The sequence below is a fragment of the Colias philodice genome, chromosome 31 (assembly GCF_061535455.1).
Source record: "Colias philodice isolate Cphi_HAF_F1 chromosome 31, ilColPhil1 Martin Lab GWU primary, whole genome shotgun sequence".
In the NCBI taxonomy this organism is placed as follows: domain Eukaryota; kingdom Metazoa; phylum Arthropoda; class Insecta; order Lepidoptera; family Pieridae; genus Colias; species Colias philodice.
In genome coordinates, this window is record NC_143116.1 from 3566522 (window position 1) to 3577509 (window position 10988).

Genomic DNA, 10988 nt, shown 5'->3' on the forward strand with positions numbered 1-10988 from the left:
TGACAGTTGATTAACCATAAAAATGTATGAAGGCCTAGGAGTCTAGCCTTATTTTTAATTATTTATTATTTCTTTTACTATTTTATCTCGTGTGTTGTATCTTTGGTAGGATCTACCACGTTGCAGTAATTTAGCTTCATGAAATACGTTCATTGTTACTCACACTTGTGCACACAACGCTTTTGTGCATCTTAATTTATCTCCAGGCTTTGCATGAGCTTTTCCTTCCATTTGAGCGTTATATAATTTTTACTAAAATATTATATATTATATTATCTTAATATATATAAATCTCGTGTCACAATAGTTTAAACATGTAGGTACCACGGGCGAAGCCGGGGCAGACCGCTAGTTTATTATATGAATGAAAGAAGCTGGAGAGTATCTTTAAACATGCCAATCTTAAAAACTATCCGACCGATTGCTTAAATTCTTTCACTGTTGGATATATTATATGTAGGTACTTGATCCCTGAGTGCTAAAGGCTATATATTATATAATATTACTAGCTTTCCGCCCGCGGCTTCACCCGGTTTTCAGAGAAAACCCCTTTCCTGTAGGATATCCGGGATAAAACCTATCCTATCTCTCAAGTTGGATCGAACTGCACATGGTGTGCAAATTTTATTATAATCGGTTAAGTGGTTTAGGAGTCCATTGAGGACAAACATTGTGACACAATATTTATAGTATAATATATTAAGATATACCACATGCGTAGCTAGGGCATACCACTAGTAATAAATAACTTTAGAAGTTACATAGGTAACTGCTTTTGGCAAATAGCGATGGGTGCTACTTGTTTTCATAACAATTAAACATTTTCTCTTTTTTTCATCTTAAATTTTATTTATATCTAGTAATATTTGTAAAGAGTATGTTATGAGAGGGAATTTAATAATATCTGTCAAAAATTATTTATTTATACCATTGAGATATACATATGGAGACGACACCGCCTACATCACTTATGTTCCGCTCAACATACGCCATATGGTTTTTTTTAATGGTTTTAAAGTGAAACGCATCAAATATGCCTTCGTGTGTGTTACGATATTGCACAAATAATACAAATAATACGGAAAAGTGCAAAGGAATAACTTTCATCGGTAAGAACCTAACTAGATAATAATTTTTAAAACTTAATTAGAGCAAAAAAATGGCGCACAGATTTTGTTTGTGGTGTCTCCTCCATACGTAGTAATATTATCTCAATGATTTATACAGAGAACTGTTTCATAATTAAGTTTTATAGGTAGTAAACTAAAAATGAAACAAGTGCCACCAACAGAAGTGATAACAATATACAACTGAATTTCTTAAAAATGGATAAGCTGCAGTCTGCTTAAGGTATTAAGACCAACAGCGGAGATATGTGGGTGCAGCTAGTTACTAATATTACTTACGAATTATTTTCTGTAGTGACGCTAAATACGTTTTAATCTATAAATAAATTAAAAAAAAAGTAATTGATGTTATTTTTTGTTCCAGTTTTAGTTGAAAATTAAAATAAATATTTTAATTTCAACTAGATAATTAATTATGTATACTGTTAGTCGGATACAGGAAAGAGATGTCGAGGATGTCATGAAATTCATGAAAAGGTATTTTATTCAGTTTAATAATTGTTTTAACACGCTTATAATATGAGCTTCACCTGTATGTTTGTATACAGTAACAGACTCCTTTAGACTCGATTTTGACCTTAAACGGACAGATTCAATTCAAAGTACAAAGTACAATCAAGGATCGGTGACAATACACAAATTTCATGAGTTTAAGCATGTTTTAGAAATGTTACTTCTTTAGGCGCGTTGAGAGTAAAATTTCAAGGTCACATCATGGCAATACCGGCACGTCATGGAGTAAGGCGTCGATTTTGGAATCTTTGAATCGTGCCATACAAGTTTCACTTCTCACACTGTGTGCTCGGCATGCATGCTCTTTTTGCCTAATATTTATGTACTTTTTAGGTTAAGGTAGTATAAGTTTTTATTTTCTTATTTTAAACTATATTATTAACTAGCAGTCCGCCCCGGCTTCGCCCGTGGTACATATTTACGTTTTCTCTACGTAAGAACCATCCTCGTACTTCAAGGAATATAATAAAAAAAGAATTAACGAAATCGGTTCAGCCGTTCTCAAGTTATGCGCTTACCAACACATTTTGGGATTCATTTTTATATTATAGATATATCGCTTGGTTGCCTGGCAGAGATCACTGCTAAGTGATAAGGCCGCCAATTGAACTACAACTATCTAGTACCATATAATTTATTTTTATTGTTTCTTGTTATTTAGTTTTATTACAATAAAGTGTAATAAATAAATAATATCTTTACAGAACATTCTTCATAGATGAGCCGCTATACAAAGGAGTGGGCTACTGCAACTCTGAACATGACGACACTCCGGATCTTGATGCCTTCTGTAGAGAAGCCTTACCAGGGATATCTTTCATGGCCAAAGATGGTGGTGACAATATTGTAGCTACTCTCATATGTGGTATAAGTCCTATTGTTAATGTTAGTACTTTCTTGTAGATTTTACTCGAGTATTGTCAATTTAGAAATTCAAGAATTCAGAAATCTCTTTAAAAACCGTTAAAAATGTATTACCAACATAACAGTATTTATCTATACTGTATAATATTATAAAGCTGAAGAGTTTGTTTGCTTGTTTGAACGCGCTAATCTCAGGAACTACTGGTCCGATTTGAAAAATTCTTTCGGTGTTAGATAGCCCATTTATCGAGGAAGGTTATAGCACAGACTAATAATAATATACTACGTAATAGGCTATATATTATTACGCTAAGACCAATAGGAGCAGAGCCACGCGGATGAAACCGCGAAGCGCGGCTAGTTAAACATATTTTCACAGACATGATGTTTTTATCTGTGCATTTTTTCAGCCAACAGACTTCCTGAGTGCCTTAAAAAATTGTAAATGTCCCAAGTATAAAAAAGTAATACAAATGATGATTTTACGCGAAGTTATTATGGAAATATGGAATATATATCCAGAAGAAAAACAAGTTTTCGAAATCAAGATGGCGTCCACTGATTCAAAATGGCGGAACAAAGGGATCATGAATAAACTCATGAAAGAAGCAGAGTAAGATAATATTATATTTAATAGTCTTGAATAGCTCTTTACTTTTTTATCCGAGTACAATGCGAGTGAAGCCGCGGGATTAAAATCACTACATAGTATAAAACAAAGTCGGTTTCTCTGTCCCTATATCCCTTTGTATGCTTAAATCTTTAAAACTACGCAACGGATTTTGATGCGGTTTTTTTTAATAGATAGAGTGATTCAAGAGGAAGGTTTTAGTATATAATTTATTAGGTTTTAGACAAAGCGGGCGAAGCCGCGGGCGGTAAGCTAGTAGTCAATATAGAAAAATAAACATGGAAAACAGATAGTCAGGAAATAAGTTAGGTAATATAATTTATAGTACCTACCAAACCTTTCACTTATAATTAGGCGGTCACAGCCTTAAATTGGGATTGCTTTAAAGAAAAAATATTTATTATTTAAAATGATAATTAAGAAATTATTTTGAAGTGAAACTTCTTTATCGGGGTTGGAAAAAAAATTAGTGTAACATTTTTTCGTTACGCGTGACATTTTTCCGTTAAGCGCCATCTTTTTCTTATCCCTACCACGCGTGATTCGACGTATTTCTGTAAATTTGCATATAGTAAATTATTTTTTGAAAAAGAACGTCATAAAGAAGTTTCACTTCTTACGTGTGTACACTAGTAGTTACACGCATACATTTTTTTTAATCGATCGGAAAAATGTCTTTTACAGGAACGCAGCAAAAGAACTAAACATTAGAGTGTTGAGGATAGAAACTTCGAGCGCGTATTCAGCCAAATCAGCTGAGAGACACGGCTTCAAATGTGTATTTAATCGAGTATATACAGACTTCATGTTGGATGGAAAGCCGCTTATTGTGACAGAACCACCGCATTTGGAAGATAGGGTATATGTTAAAGAATTGTACTGATGTTTTTAATATATGTTTTTTATTGTAATGTTGTTGTTTTTTACACGCTTTATATTAGCTTCACCTGTATGTTTGTAACCGACTTCTTTGGGCGCGATTTTGACCCACTTTAAACGGTCAGATTTCGTTCAAACTTTGTAGATTTATTGAGGACCGATGACAATACACTAATTTGATAAAATTTTCTATTTTTAGTTCGGTTTTCTATAAAAAGCGTGTTTTTTAGTTTTTTTTTAACTATTATTATTTAATATAGCAGAGATAATAATTAATAATATAACAACGTGAGCAATATGCTGGTTTGTTTAGAACACATCTATACAAATATTATAAAGCTGAAGAGTTTGTTTGTTTGTTTGAAAGCGCTAATCTCAGGAAATGATCCGATTTAAAAAAATATTTCGGTGTTAGAATGCCCATTTATCGAGTAAGGCTATAGGCATATATCATTACGCTAAGACCAATAGGAGCCGAGTATCGCGTAACGCAGCTAGTCACAGAGCAAGTAATATAGTACAGCTAGTCAAAAATTAATAATTTATAAGTCTGATTATTTTTAAAATCACAATATAATATTTGTAAAAAAATTGTTTGTAAAGTAGGTTTACGATCGAGATGTTTACGTGATAGTCTTATTAGTGGCAGCGCTCGAGATGAGACGGGAGATCGGTCCGTCTCTCTCTCGTTATACCTGCGATCGCGCTCGTGAGGTTTTGGTGTGACACAAGTTTCTGAACATGTCACCCGACTAAAATGATTTTAAAAACGTTATCACGTCAAAAATAAATGAAACAGTCACCGACCGTAGACCGAGAATTTTGCGGAGCTCCTGTTGCACAACCACGCGCGGTTGCGCGGGTGCGCGAGTCGGGTGACTCTCCGCGCTGCACTGAGTGCATGCGGCAATTATTCAACTTAGGGCTGATTTTTCAATCCTTGGTTAAAACTTATTCGTTGAATAATGTATAAAACTACCATTTTAAAAACGTATTCTAATTGCCCGTATTTGACAGTTTACGTGACATTTTAATATTATCGTGTAACACTTTATTGGACAGATAAGTTTTATTCAAGCATTGAAAAATCGGCCCTTAGAGCACATGAAGGATGAAATAACTGGAGCTATTAGATTTTTAGAAATTTGCAATTGTATCACTGGATTAAACTTGTAGAAACTACTGTAGGGTTCATTAATTATACATATATAAACAAAGATATGTTTTTAGCATTTGCTATTATTTGCGGTTATTTAACCGATGAGAACATTTCTGCAGTTGGATCTTAGACTATAGTATCAGTTATTTAGACGTAATCAAAAGGGAAGAAGTGCCAGCCACTGCTTGCGTCGACACTCGTATCATATAAATATTTCAATGAGGTATGAGGCGATTAGCGAACATGAATGTGTCAATACACCATTAAACTCAATCATTTATTTATGCAATAAAACTTCTTATAAAAGCACTTTTGAATCGTCATAACAATCAAATTAGATTAAATAAATAAATAATTTTGAAGTCACACTTATACAGGTTTACTTGTAAAACACCAGCAACCTCGCAGGACAAGATAGCAACATCATCGCTCGCTTTAACATATGAACATGGGGACCTCTCGTTAGAGAGTAGTATATTCTTTGATGGGGACAGAGACAGCGACTTTGTTTTATACTATGTAGTGATGATAACCAGTTGATATCACTGTTGATATAATACCGATAGTTGAACGGCGTGTTTAAGGTCGAATTTGATAACGAAAACATAATAAATCGTATACTTATATAATAAAAGTGGGTTATGCATTATTTGTAAGTACATAATTTGTTATTATAAATTGTATATAGGCATCCAACTCATTTATTTATTCAACTGAATTTATTTGAGGTAGGTCTTTCGAATTGTCATAATCAACAATTTTCATGTTTACCACTGGTTCGGAAACTGGTTCCACGGAGATTATTATAGTCGGCAAGTGTCGATTTGCTCTTTTAAAATCATCTAAATATAATCATACAAACATTTAGGTATAAAATGAGTGTAAAAAATAGCTAACAACGCTTTGTGGTCACAAATGATAATCAATAATTATAACACTTTTTGCAGTTGTAGACTAGTCTTTCCCCGCGGTTCCGCACAACTCGTATTTTTTTGTATTCCATATTTTATCAGTAATTATTTAACCGTCCGTGGTTGTTAAGCAACATACATAAAATGAAATAACCGCATTGGTTCAGCTATTCTTGAGTCTGCTTGCCAACATTTTTTAATTTATATAAAAACTAGATTTCCGCCCGCGGCTTCGCCCGCGTTTGCAAAGGAAAACCCGCATAGTTCCCGTTCCCGTGGGATTTCCGGGATAAAAACTATCCTATATATGTGTTAATCCAAGTTACCCTCTATATGTGTGCTAAATGTCATTGTAATCGGTTCAGTAGTTTTTACGTGAAAGAGTAACAAACATCCATACATCCATACATCCTTACAAACTTTCGCCTTTATAATATATATTAGATATTAGATATATGACTATAAATATTACTTTTATTTATTAATTCTTTCTTTATATTACAGGATTACGGATCGGATTCATAATATTCTATTATACTCTAAAAACATAATATAAAATTATTAACCATCCAAGTAATCAATCAAAAATGTATTCTGTGAAGACTGTGAGTCGTATTACTGAAAGCGACGTTGAAGATGTCATGAAGTTTATGAAGAGGTATTTTATCGTAAGTTGTAGAAAATAAAAAAAATGTTGTGTGGTTTTATGAAACCACGGTAAAAGTGAAACTGTTCGAACGGTTCCGAATACTGCTTGTGTAGCGCATGTCGCGTGACGGTCGGCTGCCGAGTAGGTATACCTACTCGGCAGCCGCGATACACGCGACATGCACTACACAGACCAAAAAGTTTGAGACGATGTAATAAAAGTTTCACTTTAATAAACAAAAAATTATAACTTACTGCATAATAATTATAGTTGAGACTAGCAGCTATCCCGCGGATTCACCCGCGCGCCGCGCGCGTAAGGTTTCCTTTTAATCCTAATGTTCCTGTGGGAATATCGGTATAAAAAAATAGCCTAAGTTGCTCCTTATACAAACAGCTATCGGTCAGTGAAACACCCGGCAAAATAGGTCCAGTCGTTAATGATAATAGCCGGAACAAATAGAGATAGACAAAAATTGTAAAAATTACTAGGTATTTTGGTATAATTAAAGTGTATATCCAGTAAAAATTGGTTATTTTAATATTAAAGAATAAATAAATATATAATAATCTGAATACAGTACGTACTAGAGAGGACATCGCTACTACAGTATTTGTAACAGGAGTTAGAGTCAATCGTCTCAAACCAATTTTTATATTTTTTTGATAAGATAAACGATATGTATTTGTAACATTGATTGGTTTAATTTTTAAGTAATAAGAGGCAGAATATCTACAAAGTGTAGGTATGACTCACTAGCCGCCGCGCTTGTCGCACAGATTTTGTTCGTGGTGTCCTCTCTAGTAATAATACCTCAATGGTTTGAAATAGCTATCTATAAATTATGTTCAAATTTCCAGAACATTCTTCAACACGGAACCCTTATGTACCACAGTTGGTTACTGTCAAACTGAAAATGAAGAAACCCCAGACATGGACGACTTTATGCAATATAGTTTACCGGGGGATTCGTTTCAAGCGAGAGATGACCATGGTCGTATTGTAGGAGCGCTTATATGTGGTCCAGTTCCTCTTGTAAATGTGAGTATGTTTAGCAGTCACCTAATGGTGATGATAATAATTGTATTTGATAATTATTATATTAGATCAGGAAATATAGGTAGAATCAATGACTCTATTATACTAGTAGACGCGGCATACGCCAACATCATTGCACTAAAAAACAGCGTAATTAATACATACCTACTTACTAACGCATTATCACCAATACAGTTGTTCTCTCTTTCACTCTCACGCACGAGACATAATACATGTCTCACTCATGTACTTCGTAATAACAACTGCCGATTAAAATATAAAAAGAACGTCCAGCCACGACGCTGAATGGTGCGTGACTAAGTGAAACTCGGGCACTTAGCTGAGTTTTTTCTTGCCAAAATAGAGAGCGGGTAACGTACATCTAGCTTTTTTATATATCATAGGGTAGAATATCTTTTACAGATAAAAATAATAACGTATATACAAACAAGAACAGAAGATATAAGCTAGCCAACATTTTCATTTTGAAAGAATTTTCATTTTCATTTTTATAGAAGCCTCAGCTATTTTCTTTCTGAACAGTTAAATAATCTTTAACAGTGAAATAAACTTTCAAATCGGTCAAAATCTTATCGATTAAAAACTACAAAAAATTAAAAAAAAGCATGCACACGTGTGAGAAGTGAAACTTCTTTGTCAATATTCAAAGATACCAATATCGTCGCCTTAGGTACTTCATGACGCGACGGTATTGTCATGACGCGACGGTACTAACTGAAATTTTACTCTCTACGCGCCTAAAGAAACACTTCAAACACAAACATAATACAAATAATTTACTAAAGTAGGTAATTTATCTTCTAAAAACTTCTCTTTACCTAACTTACCTATTACCTATTAGATTCTTACTGCTACTAATTATATCGTAATTTGTAATGTTCAAATAATGTTATGTAATATGTATTATTATTTTTGCATTTATGTATATAGTAGGTATATTTGATACTTAAATAATTTTATTTATTTATTAGGTATAATTATTATCATTATTTTTTTTTTTGTTTTCTTTTTGCACTATCCCATTAACATCATACATTTCCTTTCCCATCAGGTTGCCTGGTAGAGATTGCTGCTTAGCAATAAGGCCGCCTCTTGTACAAACTATGCCTTCCTTTTGTATTTTAATGTTATTTTTGTCCTAATTTTGTTTGTGCAATAAAGTGTTATAAATAAATAAATAAATGTTAGCCAGGTGTCAATCTACACGAACTGAAGAACTGCAGAAGTCCAAAATACAAGAAATTCATCCAAATGATGTTCTTACGAGAGATGTTATTGGAGATTTGGAATATATACCCAAATGACGACAGAGTTTTTGAAATCAAGTTGGCATGCACCGATCCAAAATGGCGTAAAAAAGGAATAATGAATGCACTTATGAAAGAAGCGGAGTAAGTTACTTTTACCATTGATCCTACTAATGTTATAAATGCGAAAGTTTGTGAGTACGTATGTATGTTTGTTACACTTTCACGCAAAAACTGCTGAACCGATTTTCATGAAATTTGTATCCCGGAAATCCCACAGGAATGGGAACTATCCGGGTTTGCTTTGAAAACGTGGGCAAAGCCGGGGCCGGAAAGCTAGTATTAAATCATTTCATGAGTTTAAGCATGTTAAGCTATTGCATAGCTTCTATCGCGGGCCTTGAGCGCGGCGACTGAATGTAAAAATTCCGTAACGAAAAAACCTAACACCCCCCACTCCAACCGATACAGCGATGCGATGCTATGCAATAGCTTTACCGCAGCAGTCCTCGAGTGACACACGTATTTTTTTTTTACTTTTTTTATTCATTTTTGAAGTGAAACTTCTTTATCGGGGTTGGACAAAAATTTAGTGTAACATTTTTGCGTTACGCCGTACGCGTGACATTTTTGCGTTACGCCATACTCGTGACATTTTTAAGGTCATAAAGAAGTTTCACTTCTTACCGCTTACGTGTGTACTCTAGTACACGCATACATTTTTTTTATTTCAGGAACGCAGCCAAGGCGTTAAATATAAGACTATTACGTATAGATACGACAAGCGCGTACTCCGCGAAATCAGCTGAACGTATGGGTTTCAAATGTGTTTATAGTAGGTTATATAAAGATATATTATTAGATGGGAAACCTTTGATAGTGCCTGAATCACCGCATTTACACGATAAAGTATTTGTGAAGGAATTGTATTGATTTTTGATTAATAAAGAATGAAGAATTTAATAAATATTTTTTTTTTTTTTTTAAAGAAATCACTTTTTCCAATAATTCATCATAACTATTATATATAATATAGGTTTCAGTACTTAATTTTTAGTTACTTAAGTATATACATACATACTCTCATTTACACACTCACTCACAACAGACTACACACCATACCATACTCATCACAATAGTATTTTGTTTATTATTTTATCGTATAGATTTTCCTCCTACTTTCTTACTCAATTTTCTTTGTCACATGTTTATTATAATAATTCTGTTAATGGAATTCCTTTTCATTGGCGTATTGTTCAATTATTATGTAATTATTGTAAGAATAGCTGTAAGGAATCAGAAATAAATAAATAAATAAAGTTGGATTAATATTATTAAATTGTGTTTTATTTTTGGTGTCTAAGATTACAGCTTTTTAGTAATTTAAAGCTCCCATTAACATCACTATCTAATATCTAATCCATACTAATATTATAAATGCGAATGTAACTCTGTCTGTCTGTTACTCAATCACGCCTAAACTACTGAACCAATTTGCATGAAATTTGGTATAGAGATATTTTGATACCCGAGAAAGGACATAGGCTACTTTTTATTGAGAAATATGTACCACGGGCGAAGCCGGGGCGGACCACTAGTATATAATATAAAGGCGAAAGTTTGTTTGGATGTATGGATGTTTGTTACTCTTTCACGTAAAAACTACAGAACCGATTACAATGAATTAGCACACATATAGAGGGTAACTTGGATTATAGTCTGTCCACTATAAGAATTGCTTTTTGACAGCTCGACGGGTGATACCAGAAGTGATGTTCAAAAGATTATCGATTGTGATACCATTTCAATTATAAATTCAAAATATTATCATAAATCGAATCAGGTACGTAAATAATAATTACAACGTAAACGTACTAATAAGATATATAATAATAAGACCACATATCTATGCATTGTATGTTAAAACTAAACTAAACTAATATTTTATT

General features: G+C 33.3%; 2 protein-coding genes across 3 annotated transcripts; both read left to right on the forward strand.

The window, feature by feature from the left end:
- Positions 1–4046, forward strand: LOC149475193 (arylalkylamine N-acetyltransferase 1-like). Its single transcript, XM_089713691.1, has 5 exons — positions 1–105; positions 1490–1604; positions 2345–2525; positions 2915–3117; positions 3820–4046. Exons 2-5 carry the CDS (start codon positions 1543–1545, stop codon positions 4016–4018), a joined length of 645 nt encoding a protein of 214 aa, XP_089569817.1. The 5' UTR covers positions 1–105; positions 1490–1542; the 3' UTR covers positions 4019–4046.
- Positions 3882–10006, forward strand: LOC149475194 (arylalkylamine N-acetyltransferase 1-like). Of its 2 annotated transcripts, none has more exons than XM_089713688.1 (5): positions 3882–4011; positions 6589–6742; positions 7594–7774; positions 8981–9183; positions 9774–10006. In XM_089713688.1, the coding sequence occupies exons 2-5, from the start codon at positions 6672–6674 to the stop codon at positions 9970–9972; spliced, it is 654 nt and encodes a 217-aa protein (XP_089569814.1). In that variant the 5' UTR covers positions 3882–4011; positions 6589–6671; the 3' UTR covers positions 9973–10006. The 2 variants fall into 2 exon arrangements, with proteins under 2 accessions (XP_089569814.1, XP_089569816.1); XM_089713690.1 differs by lacking the exon at positions 3882–4011 and adding an exon at positions 5664–5825.
- The last annotated feature ends 982 nt before the right edge of the window (positions 10007–10988 follow it).